General features: G+C 44.6%; 3 protein-coding genes across 8 annotated transcripts in view; 1 reads left to right on the top strand and 2 right to left on the bottom strand.

Annotated features, from left to right (window-relative positions):
* The window catches only part of rhbdl1 (rhomboid, veinlet-like 1 (Drosophila)), a 22469-nt gene extending 9141 nt beyond the window's left edge, over window positions 1-13328 (bottom strand). Inside the window, exons 1-3 of one of the 5 annotated variants that reach the window (XM_085904565.1) lie at window positions 13198-13328; window positions 3560-3676; window positions 1451-1609 (exon numbers count right to left, since the gene is read on the bottom strand). In XM_085904565.1, the coding sequence (XP_085760691.1) occupies window positions 1451-1609; window positions 3560-3616 (216 nt within the window). In that variant the 5' untranslated portion in view covers window positions 3617-3676; window positions 13198-13328. Of the gene's footprint in view, window positions 1-1450; window positions 1610-1768; window positions 2420-3559; window positions 4844-13197 lie in introns of those variants that run through there. The other 4 variants (XM_085904567.1, XM_085904564.1, XM_085904566.1 and 1 more) reach the window with 4 other exon arrangements.
* h1-0 (H1.0 linker histone) lies at window positions 11373-12608 on the top strand. The gene has a single exon (XM_085904570.1). It carries the CDS (start codon window positions 11639-11641, stop codon window positions 12251-12253), a length of 615 nt encoding a protein of 204 aa, XP_085760696.1. The 5' UTR covers window positions 11373-11638; the 3' UTR covers window positions 12254-12608.
* On the bottom strand, window positions 11572-18364 carry rhot2 (ras homolog family member T2). Of its 2 annotated transcripts, XM_085904559.1 has the most exons (21): window positions 18135-18364; window positions 17656-17714; window positions 17454-17535; window positions 17340-17383; window positions 17197-17250; window positions 17047-17099; window positions 16871-16979; window positions 16680-16781; window positions 16510-16608; window positions 16312-16420; window positions 15923-16043; window positions 15744-15828; window positions 15421-15566; window positions 15237-15337; window positions 14919-15049; window positions 14751-14837; window positions 14558-14680; window positions 14265-14467; window positions 13404-14118; window positions 13198-13328; window positions 11572-13127 (listed from the first exon to the last, which is right to left on the bottom strand). In XM_085904559.1, exons 1-19 carry the CDS (start codon window positions 18169-18171, stop codon window positions 14001-14003), a joined length of 1863 nt encoding a protein of 620 aa, XP_085760685.1. In that variant the 5' UTR covers window positions 18172-18364; the 3' UTR covers window positions 11572-13127; window positions 13198-13328; window positions 13404-14000. The 2 variants fall into 2 exon arrangements, with proteins under 2 accessions (XP_085760685.1, XP_085760684.1); XM_085904558.1 differs by having other exon boundaries at window positions 11572-13328.

Here is an 18364-nt window from a genome sequence, read left to right as displayed (position 1 = left end):
CTGGTTGTTGTTTTTTTTCCCTGTGATAAATTACCTAAGGGGGGAAAAAAAAAATCAACATTGAAAATGGGTTAATCTTGAAAAGTCCCTTTGGAAGGAATGCTGAGGCTTGGAGCACCAAGATAGTAACAGCCTTAAGAGACAGCTGAATGGGCTAAATGGCAAGCAGCAGGTGTGTGTGCATGTGTGTGTGTGTGTGCACATGTGTGTGTGTATGAGGAGGAGACCTTGCCCCCCCCCCCCCCTCATGGTAGCTGCATGTTGTCTATCGCACATGCTGCTATCGGCCGTGGTCGATTGTCCTTGATGGATTAATTAGCCACGGCGCATAATCAATACCTCCCGGCTCAGTACTAATTCGTAATAACCATAACACACTCCAAAAAAAATTCTTCAAAGTCCACGGAGGCCTCCCTTTTCGTTGGTGGCGACAATTAAAAAAAATAAAAAAATTAAAAAAAGAATAAAAGCAACGCGGTAACTAGCATCACAGCTCACCTGCTTTTGGGTTTGGTCACGTGACCTTCGAAAGGAGAGTAGCAGAACGAGACAAAACGGCCAATTTTTGGACTCATGTTTCGGTTTTGAATTTGTGGTCACCGACCACAAGAGTAAAAATAAAAACGGACTCACGCCGAGAGTTAAAAGCAACCCAGCCAAGTGGTGGCTGAGTCCAACCTGACCCAGATAGTTTTTGCTCAAATCCTTTAAAAATGAAAGCCCACCTTTACCCCCCCCCCAAACCTCCTTCTGAACTCACGATCACAGTCGCCTTTCATTCTAAAGTGCTTCATTTGTAGCTGGCAGCCAAGTGGCGATTGCTATCAAAAAGTGTCGAGAATGGAGTTAGAGGTGCGACACCATATCGGCGGCCAGTGTGCTAAATATGCCTGAAAATAAATCAGAAGATGAACTGCTGCTTCTGGGAATGTGACAAAAGCATAGCTGGCTTGGAAGCACATACAAGAGCTTATTATTTAAGTGCTCCTCTGATTGGACCTCCTGAAGGGAGAAAATAAATGCAACATTTAGAAGCAAAAATTACATAAGCTGAAATGAAAGTCTGGCTTTTCCTTTTTCGATACAAATTCAAATACGCCAATGGCAGCACGCATGGACTCGAAACGATCCCTCAATAAAGAGAGCGGCTCCAATAAAAGAGCATCATTTGTCACAAATTAAGGAGTGGTACTTGTAAAAGTGTCGGAAAAGTGACTGATGGAGGCACGCGGCATGAATTCACAGAAGAAGGAAGGACAGACGGTGGGCAGAAGGCCAAAGAGACAGACAGACGGACTCTGTTGGTTGTTTGCTGATTACCTGCTTGAAAATGTCACGCCAGAGCAGCGGCAGCATTTCAATGTGCATCATACAAGATGCACCTTCATAAAAATGCTCCTCTGCAACCCCAAAAAAATGCTAATTGATTGGATCCAAAATGTTCACCCACCAGCTCGATGAGCTCCTGGTAACACACTTGGCCGTCCTCATTGCTTTGGACCAGCGCTAACAGCATGTCCAGTTTTGATGGGTCCAGCTGCAGCTCATGGTGCTCCACCAGGCTGGTGAAGTTCTCCACTGCGATGAAACCGGTGTTGTCTGGATCCAGCTGGAGGGAAAAAAAAACAATTGAACAGTCATTTTGAAATATTTATCAGTGAGAATCCAACTGAGATTTGCTAGCATGATGCTAACGCATAATGTAGAAGCCTATAGACAGGCTAACAAAACTAGCATAGTAACGTGAATGTCTTTATCATGTGCTCACTTGATGGACGTTCCGTCTGTCCTTCCAATCACATTTGCAGCTTCCCGTCAGTCAGTCAGTCAGGTTTCTATAATCAGCACTCACTGAGCCCCGCAGGTTATTACTCCTAAAGCCAGTGCGCCCTTGGAGTAATTGATTTTCGTGGGCGAGGGCCATAAAAGTGGCTGGTCTAAAATAGCGTCGCCGCTTTCTCCAAAGGTGTGCGGAATTTTGTTTTTTCTTTTGGAGGCACGACTCCAAGATTTGTCTTCTCTTGAATGGAGCGTTCATTTGTAAACTGTTCCAAAACAGTGTCTCATTTTCCAATCTCTAGATAGGAGGGGGAGCGTCTCATTAAGGTTTGGCGTTGTAAAGCAACCGCCTCTTGTTGGCCTGAGGACGAGCGAGCTTTCAGACGTTGCATCAGGGTGAAGTCAGTGGAGGTGCGCCGCTGTTCACGTTTTGACCAAAGCGTTTCTGCATGAGGTCATTTTGAGCAAATTGTTGACTAACTCGAGACACGGCGCATTTGATATAACACAGGCATATATTCTTTATCCTCTTATATTATTACAGTTCATTTATTTATAAAAAACAATTCAAAAAGATCATTTGTTCGGCTGAAACGGATTGTTATGCAGATTTATTTCAAATCGCTACCGTACATAGTTCTAACCTTTAACATCATAGCTAATAAAGCCAAAGGAGAAATTAGCATTCAGTTTGTTCAAGCGTTGCTCGCACAAAAACACAAAATCTGTTGCCTGGCAACCCTTTATACTAATTCTTTTTTTAAAATACGCAGGCAGTCTTCATAATGGATAAAAAAAAAATTCCAGGGAGTGTTTATTCACCAGAGAGCCGTACTAGTGGCAGCAAGTAATGGACCAGTCTAAAAAGCTGCTAGTGTTAATAAATTGATTTGTATTCATAACACAAGTAATTCAGAAGCAGACAATAAACACACACACACACACTCACACACACGCATGCCCTGCTCTCCCCAGGGTAGTGATTATTTACTCCCAATGTCATGTACGCATGTTTCTGTGAAAATTGTCAGCACAACATCCATACGCCGCTATCGCCCTCTCAACACTTCACCGTGATTGGCTGCAAACTAAAATGCAACTTGATGTAACAAGAAAGAAAGAGACAAAACAAAAAACTGAGGCTAATCCCTTCAAAGTATGGCTTCTATGCACATTTGTTGGAACATGGTTTCCTCCAGGCAACAAAGTCAGTCCTGCTGATGTTTCGGGCACCCACGTGGCACGTTTTTTTTTTTTTTTTAAATCGCTGCCTTCTGGCTTTTTTTTTTTTTTTTAAGACACATGCCATGGTGAAAAACAATAAAACAAATGTTTCTAAGCACCGTTCCGCCTCACAGGAAGTGTCACCAAAACTTAAAAGCTGCTAAAATGTCAGCGTATTTTTGCAGCTCCCAAGTGTCCAAACACACAAACACACACACACACACACACACACTGATGGGGAGGATGCGAAGGACAGCCAGAGAGTCTGCGAGGAGGCAGACATGGAAAGAAACATTGAAAAGCCCAACGCCTCGCCGCTGTCTGTTAGTCTGGCAGCCGACACTTGGCTGAAAACTCACATTTTTCTTTTTTTTTATAGTCACAAGATTCCACAAGATGGCGTCAAAGCCACGTCTAAATAGGAAAGTAGTCAAATTATTCCTTCTGTTGTGCACCAGGAGGCACTATAATGTATAGTCGTGGATTTAAACAAGAAGAAACCAATAACAACTACAAATCAATAAATATTGTTTTCGGCGGAATCAAATATATTTACCTGTGAGTATTGTTTGTCTATATGTGTTGCTACGGACTTTGTGTTCATCAATTCCATCTTCTACTTGCAGGAGGTTTTGGTCCCTACATGCTTCCCATCAAGGATGTGCCGTGTGACCTTGCATGGGAAGAAGAGCGCACACAAGGAAGCGCCCGCTGAGTACAGAAGGGGGTGGAGGATGGTGCCTTGCAGCCAATTAGGCGCATCAATTAGTAAAACGAGCAACACGGACACAAATTAGCAAGCAGGCCCAAGCAGTTGACGAATGAGAAACAAGATGAATGCGGCAGGGAGTGGGGGGGGCAATATTGAGGGAGCTAACCAACAGCGATGACGGTGACATTTTGACAAATAACGCAAGTTGCCATGGTTACCAGTTGCTAGTGTATTGTTCCCCATTCCGCCCCTCGCTACCCTCCATCGCGAAATATTGGCGTTAGAGAAGCAAATGAATGACACAAAGAGAGGAGAGAGAAGATGGAAAGAATACAAAATGGTAAGACACCCAAAACGCCATCGTTCTCATAATCAATAACAGGAATAAACATCCTTTAATTGTACTACCGGGTCACAACGTAAAGGTAATTTTCCAAAAGGGATCGAGTCTATAATTGCACTCTTATTTTTATGACTAATTTAAAAGCTATAAACTGAACTGGAAAATGATTCAGACAAAACTTTCCGAATCCATAGACTGTATTCCCACAATAATACAGATTCCACTTTATCTATCGCTGCAAGGTGTTTTGTTAGCACGTTTATGGTGTTTTACATTTTATGTTAGCATTAAGCTAAGGGACTTTTGTGAGACAAAACGCTCGTTAATCCTCTCTGCTGTATAGAAATTCCGCTGGGAGGATCAATAAAGAGCTTGAAGCCTCTTTTTTTTTTTTTTAACTGATTGACACAAAGCACATTTGCAAGGTGGCAGATAAATACAATTGCACGTCCCGTGCTCCGCAAGAGCAATAACTCCGCCACTCTCGCTCAGACCCTCACCATATCCGCCACTCTCGCCTCTTCTCCTCCCCTACCGGAAGGGAGACCCGAGGAATTGTCTTTGATGCAAAACAATCCAACTCCATTTCCTGGCGCGTAAACGCCGCGCAAACAGCCGGCGGCGGCGTTCCAATGCAGCTCGATGCAAATTAGCGTCAGAGAATGATGAAAGAGGACAGCGTGTAAGAGCCTCATTCTTTCTGCCTGACATAAATGTGTCAAAATAGTATTCACAGTCCCTCACGCCAGATAGTATAAATAACCTTCATAAAATAAGCAAATGACAAGTGGAGGTGATACCCAGCGCACACTCTCACTTTGCCAAGCTGGCCCGGGCGACTTATCAGCTGCTGCGCAATGGAGACAATCAGAAGGTGTGACATACGCCGCCGCCGCCGCCGCCACGCTCGTACTGGAGGCATTTGTCAGCGGCGGCCGGGAATAGCCTGAGCTCAGCATTGCCTTGCAACCTCCTGGAGACAAAGACTAATAAAGTCACTCATGTTGCCACTGTTTGCTTCCAACTCCAAATCTCCCTCTTTGTCTGTTTTTTTTTTGTCTCTCTCTCTCTCTGCACCATTTTCACAAGGTTCAATGTGACAAGGCTGCAATATCTTTTACACCTGCAGTTTCCCCCCCCCCCCCCCCCCTTGTGAAAAACAGCCCATATCGATTTATAGAAATTCAAGTCATCAAACCTTACATGCTATTCATTAGCTCGTCTATGGCTTTTCTTTGTCTGTGTTAGCATTAAGCTAGTAGTCTTCCCTAAGGCAAAGTATTATATATTTATGGGATATGTCACAATCTTATCAGAGGTTGAAATGAGCTCAAAGCTAAAGAAAGGGAGGATTAATTGCTTTGGTTAGTTGATTTGATTGCCCGCCTTTGCCCATATGTAGATTTGTGCTTTTTGAACTCAAACATCATCATCAATTGCAAATTATTTCGCCCAAGCTACGCCTCATAGACTTCGTTTCGAGGACTACTTTCATAAATTTGAGTGACGACATTTTATCATGAATTCCGATGAGGGATGTGCTACCAAAGTGTGATCACTGATTCCATATGAAGTCAAACGCGGTTTAAATTTCATTTCTGAATTAAACGCCAAAGGTGGAAAAAGCTCGTTAATCAGCCAATTTTTGATTGATTCTGTACCGACTTGAGCATAATGAGACTGCGGTGCGTTTAAGTGTGGCTTCGCTCACGGTAAAGTCAGGATACGGACAAGAGCCACATAAACGCGCCGATCAATAGCATTGATGTCAAGCCTGAAGACCTGCATCCAGTCACTCGTTGATGAGTCGGCATTGATGGGAAGCTCGCTAAAGGGACAAATTCATGGGACTGTTCCAACGTTAGCAAACGCTGACACTTCCAGCATTCGATATATTTCATCTGGCCTCGTCTTTAAGGTCCCATTTTGACGGAAGCAGAAAGTAATGTGAAATGTCTCAAGATGTTGCTCAATAAAAAAATGAAACCAAGTGATAAACGAGGTGTGACCAAAGACCACATGGACTTTTCATCATAGCAGTCAGCAGCCATTACTCAAGTACTTCTCCCGTAGATGACTCACAAGCGGGCATCCTCTTACTCAGTCCACATGGGCTTGTTCCAAACACACATTCAGTTAAAAAAAAAAATAATAATCTGTTTGCAGACCAGACAGACAAACCCCCTCCCAGAGCTTCTCGTTCCTGTTGATGCGCCAATCAACTTTGACCCCCGCAACCCTGCGGCAGTAAATCGATTTCTCCATTTTGAAAGGAACGGCCCCACGAATCCATCCGTCAATCAAGCCGGAGTCTAATTTGAACGCGGCGCTTTCAATCCACACCAGCTTTGAAAACGGAAACCCCACCAACGAATCGGCGATATCGGGGTCGGATAAAGCAAAATTACAAACGACGGTGGGATTTTTTTTTTTTTCTCCACCCTCCAAGGAGAAGTCATTCAAGCATTCCAAATAACAATCCCATGCATCAACATGCTCGCCATTCTCTTCCTTTTCTTAACCTCACACACTTTCCCTGCATCCATTCCTCATGCTGTCATGTTATCCCCCCCCCCCCCCTTTTCCCCACCACCACCTTCACGCTCTGACCTCACAACGTCGGGACCCACATGGCTCCATGATGCGGCGTGTAGTCCGACACTCATTCACCCCCGCCTTCCCCTTTCAATCGATTCTCAATTCTAACATCGGCCGTGGTGATTGATCAACGCCGTGCGTCTCCCTCCCTGGATAGACGAGTGAGGTGTCATCCTCTGGTAGCCCGTAACCATGGAAACCGGCACCGCCGTTGCCGCTTCTCGCTTACCTGCTCTTGTATGAGCTGAAAAAAGGAGCTTCTATCCATATACTGGCCAGGGTGGTGAGAGGAGCCGCTGAGGACAAGGGCATAAGGAGGAAGCAGCGGCGAGAGGCGGCGGCGGTGCTGAGGACGGACGGGGGAAAGGATGGAGGGAGATTTTCGTGCAGACTGGCTGGAAATTGTAATTCCCGCGTTAGCTTGTCTGGCTCCGTGTTGCAAACGTTAGCGTGGAGGCTCAACCCCAGCTTCGGCATGCACCCCGACACAGCTCTCATTCACACTCCTCCGCCTCTATCCCATCGCACTGACTGCTGCTGCCTGTCTCTTTCCTCCCCTAACACACACACACACACACACACACACGGCATCATCACATGCATACCAATGAGCTAGGGAAAGGAGGTGGCCTCGCTCTTCCAATGGGAAAAGGTGAAGGAGTGGCGATCGAGTTAGGCGTCTCGGGGAGGGAGAAGGGGATGGGCACCACTGCGGCTCACTACTGACAGACGACACACACACACACACACACACGCTTGCTGTGTCCACAAACATACGCATACTAGGGCCGCAATTTTTGGCTCGCGGATGGATGCTTCCGTGAACATCTAACTGAAAATACGACACTACCCAAGGGGTGGGTTAGCCCAGGACGTAAATTCCAAATCGTAAAACAAGCGACGCCCCGAGAAAAAAAAAAAAACTGGGTTGTGACACCATCGTGGCATTGGCGGAGATTGCAATGATTGTCGTTTGGGTCCGATAAAAACAGCACTGCTGATATTAGTGCTCAAAAGTAGTGATTAGACGCATTGTGAGTGTTGGGAAAGGCTAATGAGACGTTACAGCACAAAGTTTTTGGTCAGCGCAAAAGTACTTTTAAAGCGGCGCCAAAATAATGAGCCTCTGTCATTAGAGCAGCGTTTGTGCCATCACTGAAATGAGCTTTCGAGCAAATTGAAAGCCAAACAACCAGTGTAAAGCGTCCAAAGCTGTGTGCTCTGCCTTCAATCCTCAGATCAAACAAAAAAAGAGCAGTTTAGCTCGTGTGTGGGAGACAGACAGACGAGGCGGGCGAGGCCTTCCGGGGAGACGAAGCGGCGGGACGCATTAATTAGACCGCCGGCGTTTACGTTTGTGTGGACGGGGGCTTTCTCGCTTTACAAGACATTTATTTTCACTTTACAAGGAACTAAGCGACTTACTGTGATTTTTTTTTGGTGCATGATTACAGAGTGATCAAACATTGATGCGTTTTTTTTTTTTAACCAGCCCCCTGAGGTTGAGCAAGTTTGGCATTTCCGCCTTGTATTAAATCTAAGGGTCCGCCGCACCTCTGAGCCAGTACCCGACTCGGGGGTCGAGCTACACTTGCTTCCCCGAGGAAGCCCCCGAGAAAGAGGAAAGTTTCGCCCCCCCCCCGGTGAGAGAGAGAAAAGGGGAAGGGAGGCGGCGGTTTTGTGCATTTGGAAACAATCTGGCCATCTATCAAGCCGACAGCCACTGAGAAGGTTTGCGCCATTAAAAATGTATTAAGTGACCTGAGGGAGGCGAGAAGAGAGAGAGAGAGTCTACAAGCTGAAATAAGAGGAAAGAAATTGAAAGCGAGAAGATTTGATGACATGGGAACAAGAGGTCCAAACAACACAAACAATCCAGCATGTTGTCTTCATTGGGCAGAATAACCTTTCTTTGCCGACATTTGTGTGATTTGGGGAAACGCTCGCACAAATAAAAAGGCAGACGTATGAATGAGGTCAGCGACTGACATAGTTTCAGTCCACAAAGCAAACCACTTGGGGGGGGATGCAAAGCGGGGAGATGGAAGAAAGGGGGAAAGGAGGTTGACTCCAAAGTAAAAAGGTAAGATCAATAGGTTGTTCATTCCATTCTCTGATGTGAGAATCGATTCTAATGACTTGTTTGTTGACAAGACAAGTGCCACTTTGCTGCTCAGCCGTTTGGAGCATTTTCTTGGCTTTGCAACGAGAGGTAATATTCTAGTCAAGAGCGACCTCTCGTGTCAGGTTTGTTTTTTGCAGTCAAGGCTTTTGCTTCTCGTCTATTTTTTTTTTATTTCCTGAAATTGCATTATTTACTACCAACAGTCTATTATGTTCATTTTATAGCACTTGTAGCTCATGTGGATGCTATATTTTTGTCCAATCAGATTTGAGTCCCTTTGTGTTGCCATATCAATTAAAATCTAGGGAATTTATTATCAATTAGTTTAGCAACAAATGAGATATTTTTTTTTCCCTTGCAAGGCCCACACTGGTGTTCAATGATGTCATAATTTTTCCAGTTTTTATAGTGGCTATCATTAGATTATGCAGGTGTACCTAATGTACCTGCAGGGGTCAAAACCCTTACGTTCTCGGGCTGACTAAATCCTTCGGTATTAAATGGGCAAAGGTTAACGTTGGGATTAGAGCTAAATGTAGCATTGGGTTCCTTTACATTGTGTACCTAATAAACTGGCCCATGAGCCTAAATTCTGAATTAATATCTCAATAAATGACCACAGCATGCGTTACTCACATTTACTTTTAAGAGGTTGGAACACTTTTCTAGAAAAGTATTGACTTACTTAATGGGCTCAATTTTTTTTTTGACTCTTTCAATTTTCCTTATCTGACGTGTAGAGGGTAAATAAATGACAAGACTTTAACAAAGCCTGATCTGATCATGTGCTCAAAGTACGTCTACCCACAATGCTTTGAGCCAGCTGAAGGACTTAATGCGGCTAAAATGATATTATGCTACAGTAACTATGGAGTAGATGTCACGAGCATAAATATAGTCAAGCAATATCATAGTGATCTTTTTGTGAATTGTTTCCCCCCCGTTGTGCAAAGAAACTGTCAATTAATTTCTCAATATTAATTCAAATATATATGCAGTTAGTATGTCGCGACTGAATATGAAATTAAAATCTAACGCCACATTAAATGTTGAATGAATAAACAAATAAATAAAAGGTCAACAGAAGGGTGGCCGGGGAGAAGAGACTGAGAACCCTTTACCGGCCAGAAGAGAGTTCATCAAGCTAAGGCAAAAAAATCCAAAGGTCTGTTTAAATGCAAAATATTAGGATAGCAATCGCTCTATGGGTCAAGATGTGCTGCTATTGTTATGCAACTGCAGCCACAGTGGGCTAGTGTGGATAAACAGGGCATCATCATCATCATCACTATCCCCTCCTCCTAATGATGGTGCACAAGTCCTAAAAAAATACAACCCACCACAAAAATTCCAACCATCCATCATATTTGTGTTTACAAGAAACACAGCAAGTGGACATATGGCAGCAAGCTGATCTTTCACCAAGAGCATACAGGTGATTGTGTTCTGTTCCCTCCAACCATTGGAGTTATTAATTCAAAGTGATGATCGACTCAAGTGTGTCAAATGACGCACGATCGAGACACGTCTCGGGAGGGGAGAGATGCACAACAGTAGCTGGGACAAAATGGCGCTACGGGGAGAGAGAGAAAAAAAAAAAAAAGACAATAAAAATCTGAGCTGTGACTACATCTACGGATATAAATGCTGATCGCTTTGCCAAAAGATAGCAGAATATTTGAAATGTTGGAAAAAACCGCACGCCCAAAGTGATGCGCCAGTTCGGAAACAAAAGAAGTGCAGCGTCTCGTACTCAAAGACTTCACTTTGGAGCTGCAGCCTCGCTTTGCAGCTGGCTTCACATCTGCACAGCCAAGTACCCCCCCCCCCCTCACTCACATTGCAACTTTGAATAAAACCAACATTTGTTGCACCCACGACCGAAGCATGTCACGTCGGGATGTGTTGGCAACTTTCCTAACAATGAACAAGGAGCCCCCGACTGCCATAGTGACACATGTAAACAAATCGCTGCAAAAACATCGAACCGGGCTGACAAAATCATCGTGACGTGACAAAAACAAACCCTGGCTATCTCCACGAGAGTCACCTGTGACTCGGACACGGTGACATTACATTTATACGAGGTTTAACAGTAAATAATCTGGACCACGTCACTTGAAGTCAGTGGCCGGAGTGTGTTAGTTGGGAAAATGTAAGCATGTATTAAAAACGAAAACGTAAGCGTGGACCGAACCGATTGCGTGCAATCGATAAAGCATAGATTCAATTTTCATATGCACGACAAGATTTTGTCGGAGGTTTTGTCTGTTCGGGTCAATTTAAGACGAATTGTGCAAAATTGTTGGCGACGCGTATTACTTCCAGAGGGTTTTCGCGGAATAAAAGTTGTTCTTCGGGAATGCCGACACGCAGTAAATGTGTACCAGGGAAGCCCAATGCCTCTGCTACCGGCCTGTTGTGTTGCGTGGGTCGGAATCGACGCGCAGTTGTTATATTTGAGACGAATTGGAGGAGGAAAAAACACAAACGGGACAGTGCGAGATCCATGGAGTCCGCTAGATCAGCTGCTGGCAGTTGCTGTTCTCAATCACGTCCGCAGAAAGGTTTCATAGCGCCGTCGGAGCGCTTGTGGAATTAGACACTTAAGACATCATCCGTACAGGTTCGTCTATCTCGGCTGACACGTCAGATATTAGTTTTGACAAGGAAAAGTGACGCATTTGGGTCTTTTCCCCCTTTTTTTCCTAAGGCGAAGCTTTTTTTTGTTGTTGTTGGCTTGTTTTTGTGCGTGTCGTTTTATTGCTGAGCCGTGGACGAGTTTTAGTGCGTCTGAGCTTGAACTTGTCAACAGATTAAAAAAAAAAAAAAAAAACTACAAATAAAAGAAAGGACCATGGCAGAGACATCGGCATCTCCGGCGAAAGCCAAGAAAACACCTAAGCCCAAGAAGCCCGCTTCTCATCCCAAATACTCGGACATGATCCAAGCGGCCATCGTGCACGACGCCAGCCGAAACGGAGCGTCCCGTCAGTCCATCCAGAAGTTCGTACGGAAGAACTACAAGGTGGGCGACAATGCCGACGTCCAGATCAAGATGGCCCTCAAGCGGCTGGTGAACTCCGGGATGCTGCGCCACACCAAAGGAATCGGCGCGTCCGGATCCTTCCGACTCACCAAGCCGGACGACGCCAAAAAGTCCATCAAGAAACCGGCCGCGGCCAAGAGCAAGAAAGCCACCAAAGCACCAGCTAAGTCTGCCAAGAAGGTGTCCAAGCCCAAGAAGGTGAGCAAGGCGCCGGAGAAGCCCAAGAAAGCGACCCCCAAGAAGATGAAACCGACCGCGGTCAAAAGGGGCAAGCTGAGAAAAGTGAAGAAAGTGGCGACGCCGAAGAAGACCCTGGGGGCTAAGGTGAGCAAGCCCAAGCCCAAACCCAAAGTGGTCAAGAAAACAGTCAAGTCCAAAGCCAAGCCCGCAAAGAAGGCCGCTAAAGGGGGCAAAAGGAAATGAAGGGACACTATGCCACCGGACTTGTGTAAATATTCCTGAAAGGACACCTTTTTGGTATACTATGTATTATTTTTGTAAGATTCCATGCAAACTTCTGCTAACTCTCACCTGCACCAGCTCAACAAACACATTGCAAGCATTATTGCGACAAGTGTAATAAATGATCACAGCCTTTACTTTACTGACTCCCATCTTGTGCGATTGTGACATCTGTGTAGTGACGTCATGGAGGTCTTAGTGCTTAATTGTAGCGGATCCGTGCATTCCATCCATCTCCTTGAGCGAAACCCGTAGCCTTTAATTAACATTGCTTTATAACGACATTCAATAAAACAGAAGAAAATGTGTCTGAAAAGTTTTGTTTTTTTTATGTTCATAAATGCTGCAAAAGAAGTACCAATTGACGGGACTATAAACATCACGCACTAGCAGCCACTTCATTAGGTACACCTACACTATATTTTTTTAAGAGGTCACATCAAGCAAGTATGTGTTTGTATGGGCAACGCATGATGAATCATGGAAATACATTTTGCAACCTGCAGCCATTTTATTAGGAACAGACTTGTACAGCTCTGGGGGGAAAAAAAAAAACATTGCAAAGCAACCAATTTACCTGCTTTTTGCAATTAGGTCACATTCCAAACACAAACATTGTAATTCAGAGGATTTTTTTTGCCAAGATTATCCAAAAAAAAGTCAAAATATTAAAGCATGTTTTTGTTTGCCAGAGCTGTAGTTTTATTTTTTAATGAGACACTTTGTGAAGGGAGTTCATGATCAATACAGTGGTTATGTGCAGATAGTGTTGCTGGGGACAGTTTAATTTCCCACACAGGATGAATAAAGGAATTTTTTCATTGACAAGGAATATCTATGGTGTTTTAGGGAAAATTATGATAAAAATTACTATATGGAAATACTTAATCATTAAGTACACCTACCTTATTTTTAGTCTGACTTCAAGTTGAAGATGCCCTAAAAAAAGCGAGGACCACCGGCCTCTCAAGCATCAGACACTGCCCTCCTCTGGGGATTTGGAGGAACTGTCACTAACAGCTGACAGGATAAAAACCTGGAAAATTCAAATCACTCTAAAAAAACAACAATAATAATAAGCATATTAATTTGAAGGACGTTTTACCCTTACGGGGAAATGCCGAAGAGAGACGCCAGCTTCTTTAAATGTAAGCACGACACTCCAATGCATTCCTGCAGTCAGATGGTGTGTTGTGTTCATTTATTGAGCATGTTAAGAACAGTTGACTCTTTATGAAAAACCTAACATTACAAAAATACATCCAGGTCATTTGAATATATCCTCAGGAAAAAAAGGGGGTATGAATGTCTAGGTGCATTTAACATGCTATCACTAGTTGCAGCTTAATAGCGAGGCAACATAAGGCGGAACCATCCTTGTGGTCAAAATGAAATTCTGGGGCTGCTGGAAATGCGGCCCGGTAGTTTTGGCATTGCCGTTGAATTCTGCTCAGCTAACACTGCATGTAAAAAAAAAAACATTTCAATCTCATTTACAGCCAATTAATAAAAACTGTGGAATCAATGCATCAAGGTAAGGCAGAAAAAAAAGATGCATATGGCAAAAGAAGGAATTATAAGGATCTCAGCACTGTGTTTTGACACATGAGGACAGTGGCAAAACACACAACAAACTCAATTGGGAGTCTTGATATGTATGGCCGGAGCAAGAAACAATCAAATGCAAAAACTCAGCTGGGTCTCGGGCTCATTTCAGTCTGACAGCCGCTCTGAAAAGAGTGAAACCCACAACGGCGAGCACAGCTGAGCCCAACGCCACTCTCAGCCAGAAGGACGTGTTGCTCATGCCTGAGCCGTTCAGGTGTCTGTGGGGGAGAAACACAATACACGTCAGACTTGACAACAAAAACCTGGCGCCGTAATTAAAGGCAAAAGACTCCGCAACTGGCTTCCGCCGGGCTTCTTTCTTGTCATACGAAACATAAGCGGGCGGCGGCAAGTTGTGACATACGGGTACACGGCGGCCCAGGCAAGTCTAGTGAAGATGTTCTCGGTGGTGGATTTGAGAAATGTGTGGGAGAAAGGCAACGGCGGAGGCAGCCTGTGCTTCAAGCAGAACTCGGCTGGCGTTACTCCGTGGAATTGCTTGACTTCGGGGAGGTCTTGCTTAGAGGCCACCAACACACATGGGATGTCGCTCTCCATGTAGTGTTGCTGAATCAAAACAAATTACAATACGTTGACAGGGAAGAGTCCCCCCCCCCCCCCCAACTTATTTTAGATAACCGGATGATAAGAAATGACCTTGTAGATGCTGGCGCAGTAGTCGAAGGAATGCGGGTCGCTGGTGTCGTACATGAGACAGGCGACGTCACAGCGGGAGTCTGACTCCTTCAAGAAGTCCGCCTCGACGTCCACCTCGTGGAGCTGCACCGTGTGACGGGCACGGTCAACATTGCTAATGGTGCCACAGAGCTGTGTGGGCAGGCCGACTTACAATCAGGGACTTTTCTTGATTGCTGATTTGGACCGTGTTGATGGCGAAGGGGGAAAAGGCGCCGCCGTCACCGCTGCCGGGGTTGTTCTAGTCGAGTGAAGAGATGCAACAGTCAGACACTATAGTGACACGCAGCTTAGCCGTTCACGATCCCGGATGGCGTCATACCACGGCGCTGCGGCCGAGGAAGGCCTGTAGAAAGGTCGTCTTGCCGGTCCCCCGCTGTCCGATCACCTTGCACAGAAAGACCGAGCGCTGCGTTTGGCGCTTGGCCAGGTCGTCGCTTCTCTCTCTTGTTACTGCACGTTTCAACAACAGCAAAGACTAAATGTTGACATAACGTCGTAACGTGGGCTACCAACTGCAATGTAAATGTATTCAATTCATCCCGCTGGTCCTTTTTGAATTCATTCTATTTAATATGGGACTCGGTTGGGAAACATTCTTGGAACTATTGCGTCAACATTTATATCTCAGTCGGCGCACCCGTGACCGCAGCAGTCTGCGATTCCTGCTCTGTGACGATCGGATAGCCCAGGTACCCCAGGTGCTCCAGGCAACGGTGGATGTCCAGGTAAGCAGAAAGCCTGGATGTGAAGGGGGAAAAAAAGAAAGCGTGTGAAAAAGCTCAAATGATCGACACCCGTGCTCTCTCAAAGCCAGCACGTACTTCCACTGACAGTGATAGCCGTGATTGGAGATGTAACCTTCGGCGGTTGTCGGGACCGTCGCGTAGACCTCGGCGCCCCAAGGCATGTAAGGACAAGCGCAGAAAAGATTCTTCAGCTCTGCTGGGGACAGCGCAGAGTCTTTATCCTGAAAGGGGAAATACATATTAAAGAAAAAAAATCAAATAAAAAGTAGGGCAGCACACTAACTACAATGAAGGCAAGACTGCTTCAGTTGCACAAGTGAGCAATAAAAATTAGATAAAGGGATTTACGATGGCCATTTTCAGACCTTGAAGAACTATCAACGGAGATCGTGACTCACTTCATCATACTTCTCAAACAGCCGTTGCAGGAACTGCTGACCCAAATGATTGAGTTCAGCGGTACAGCCCGCAGGAACCCGGAGGCTGTCGTGATTAAAAACAAGCGTAAGAAATGACGCGGAGCGAGTGAGCACAAACACTAAACGGAAAAAGACGAGAGGAATGTCATCTGACGTACGCGGGGTAAAGGTAGTCGTCGGTCAGTTCGAGGTTGTCGTCGTAACCAAACTTCCTGAGGATCGTCCATGTGGTTTCGTGTCGGCCGCGCTGGATGAATAATGTATTAAGGAACAAGAAACCTGAGGGGGAGAGAAAAGAACAGTGTTACATTTCATAAACCCAATGGAGACTATTAAGTAGTGCTCAACCAAAAAGAATTTTTCAAAACTCTGACAACCGATTAGTAGGCATATTCATTTAAAAAATCTCCAATGAATAAAATAACTTGTTGGTACCCTTACAATTAAAGACATGAAATACAGGCAGAATATTTGACTCATTTACAATATTTGGTCGTTTAGTATTTAACTTTACAACACAGCGTAAAAAAAAAAAAAAACGATTTACCATTTAAGGTCAGGCCATTGTCCTGCACACCATCACTAGTGTTTTTCCAAACAACTGTCTTCACATCTTCTAGGGCTTGCACCGCCAGCGGATTTCCAAAACAAGATTTCTAATGGATGTAAAAAAATAAATAAAAAAAAAGACATTCAGTGAATCGGCTTCGCTTCAAACTGGCACATGAAAGCGTGAGATGAGGACCTGAAAAGCGTTGAGCTCAGCGTCGCTGAGGATACGATCGTTGTCCTGGTCGGAGATGTAAAAGATTCGACTGAGCGCTCTGACGCACGGAGGTTTGAGCTGCGGAGCGGGGAAAAAAAACAATAAAAAATTGAGGTATTAAAAAATAAATAAATAAAAAAAGAGCCAACCTGTTTATCCTCAGGGTCGTACAGAGGGGCGGTGGGGTGAAGGACTGCCTTCTGTGCGTAGTAGAACAACTCTGATATGTTTTTGAGATTGCGAGCTGAGCACTTGAGGGGAAACAAAGTAAACAGTGGAGTGCACGCACAGCTCGGGCACGGGTAAATATTTGAATGAAAGTTGCAAAAGGTAAACTCACCTCCACGCACGTTTCAATCTCAGAGAACTGGTTCATGATGGGGAGAATGGTTTCCATGGAGCTGCCCGAGCGCAGATCCGACTTGTTCCCCACGAGGATGATTGGAACTCTAATGTGATTATTAAAATGAAATTTAACAACACCTCTCACTGACATCTCCCAAAATTGCTGCATACTTGTTTCCTTTTTCTGCATCGCCGTTGACTAAAGGTATCCATTTTGTCTTGATCTGGGAAGACAAAAAACAAACAAACATGGAACATAATTGGAATTGTGTGATGAATATGCTAGCAGAAGAATTTAAAGCATTTCAGTGTCAAAAATACCTTTTCTATCGAGTCCTCATTGGTGACATCATAGACTACACATATCACATTGGCCTATGTGGGATGACATTTTTAAATTAAAAAAAAAAAAGTGTTCCTTGGGTGTTCTCTTCTAGCATTCATACAATTACCCATGTACTCACCTTGAGAATCTCTTCTCTAAGGGTCTCATCACTCTGCTCTTTTTCTGCCAAGGATATTAGATGATAATAGAAAGCAAATTCAAAACAAACATACAATTATTATTATAAAGTTACCCGAGTAGTCCACGATGTGTGTGGGCACTTTCTCTGGAGTGACGTCAGCCGGGATGGTGATTTCTTCAGCTCGAGACGGAACCTGTGAGTCATCAATGATTAGTGCATATAGATATTATCGGGCTATGACAAACAGAATGCGTGCCAAAGTCCCAACACACTACACTTGAGAAGAGAGAAGCTGAATTGTGCCGGCACTGACCTCCTCGGGGAACTCCTCTCCAACCAAGGACATGATGAGGGAAGTCTTCCCCACCATGGCTGACCAAGAAGGTCGGAAGGAGGGGGGGGATGAGAGTCAAATAAATTTGATATTAATTCTACAGCTATACCACCCACGTTCAATTCAAATTAAAACAGTGTCTGAGCGAATGTGTTCACAAAGCAGAGCTATCTGGGTAAAAAAAAAAAACCATGAGGTAAATGCCTACTAAAAAGGAATCAATTGAACCAATCATGGCAACACATGCAGAAGTTTGACAACAACTCACCCTTAGGTCAATCATTTTTCAAATCCAACCAACTCTACTGTTAAACTACCAAGCTATTCACTTCTACACAAAAACATTTCTTCCAAAATTCCCTTGTTTTAGCTCGAAAACCACAGTGTTATCCCGAGGCTAATATATGCTAATCGGCTAACAGTTTGTCAGCTGTCATAGAGCGCCATTCTGTACTCACGTTCCCCCAGCAAAAGTATTCTCACGTCCTGCTTCATGTTGACTTCCCGTTCGAAGACCAGACAGACACGCCGCTGTGCTACGGGGACATTTGTTTTTCATTGGAATGATAAAACTTGGCGAAAGCTTCACAACTGTTCGCCTCTACGTTCCGCTCTACTTCGTTTTTTTTTGGACAAGGTGAAGTCGTACATTTCCGGTTCAAAAGGAAGAGAAGCGCGCAAAACACGC

Source organism: Syngnathus leptorhynchus, chromosome 22 (assembly GCF_054491065.1).
Source record: "Syngnathus leptorhynchus isolate UIUO chromosome 22, UIUO_Slep, whole genome shotgun sequence".
NCBI classification, from domain to species: domain Eukaryota; kingdom Metazoa; phylum Chordata; class Actinopteri; order Syngnathiformes; family Syngnathidae; genus Syngnathus; species Syngnathus leptorhynchus.
This window is presented reverse-complemented; position numbering and strand designations above follow the sequence as displayed.

What these genes read in the sequence shown, in the direction of transcription:
- rhot2 (XM_085904558.1), bottom strand. Translation starts at nt 18,171, where the DNA reads ATGAAGCAGGACGTGAGAATACTTTTGCTGGGGGAAC. An exon ending in ACACATCGTGGACTACTCGG is followed by an intron (nt 17,384 to 17,453) that starts GTAACTTTATAA and finishes TATCCTTGGCAG; the next exon opens with AAAAAGAGCAGAGTGATGAG. An exon ending in GATGCAGAAAAAGGAAACAA is followed by an intron (nt 16,980 to 17,046) that starts GTATGCAGCAAT and finishes TAATCACATTAG; the next exon opens with AGTTCCAATCATCCTCGTGG.
- h1-0 (XM_085904570.1), top strand. Translation starts at nt 11,639, where the DNA reads ATGGCAGAGACATCGGCATCTCCGGCGAAAGCCAAGAAAACACCTAAG.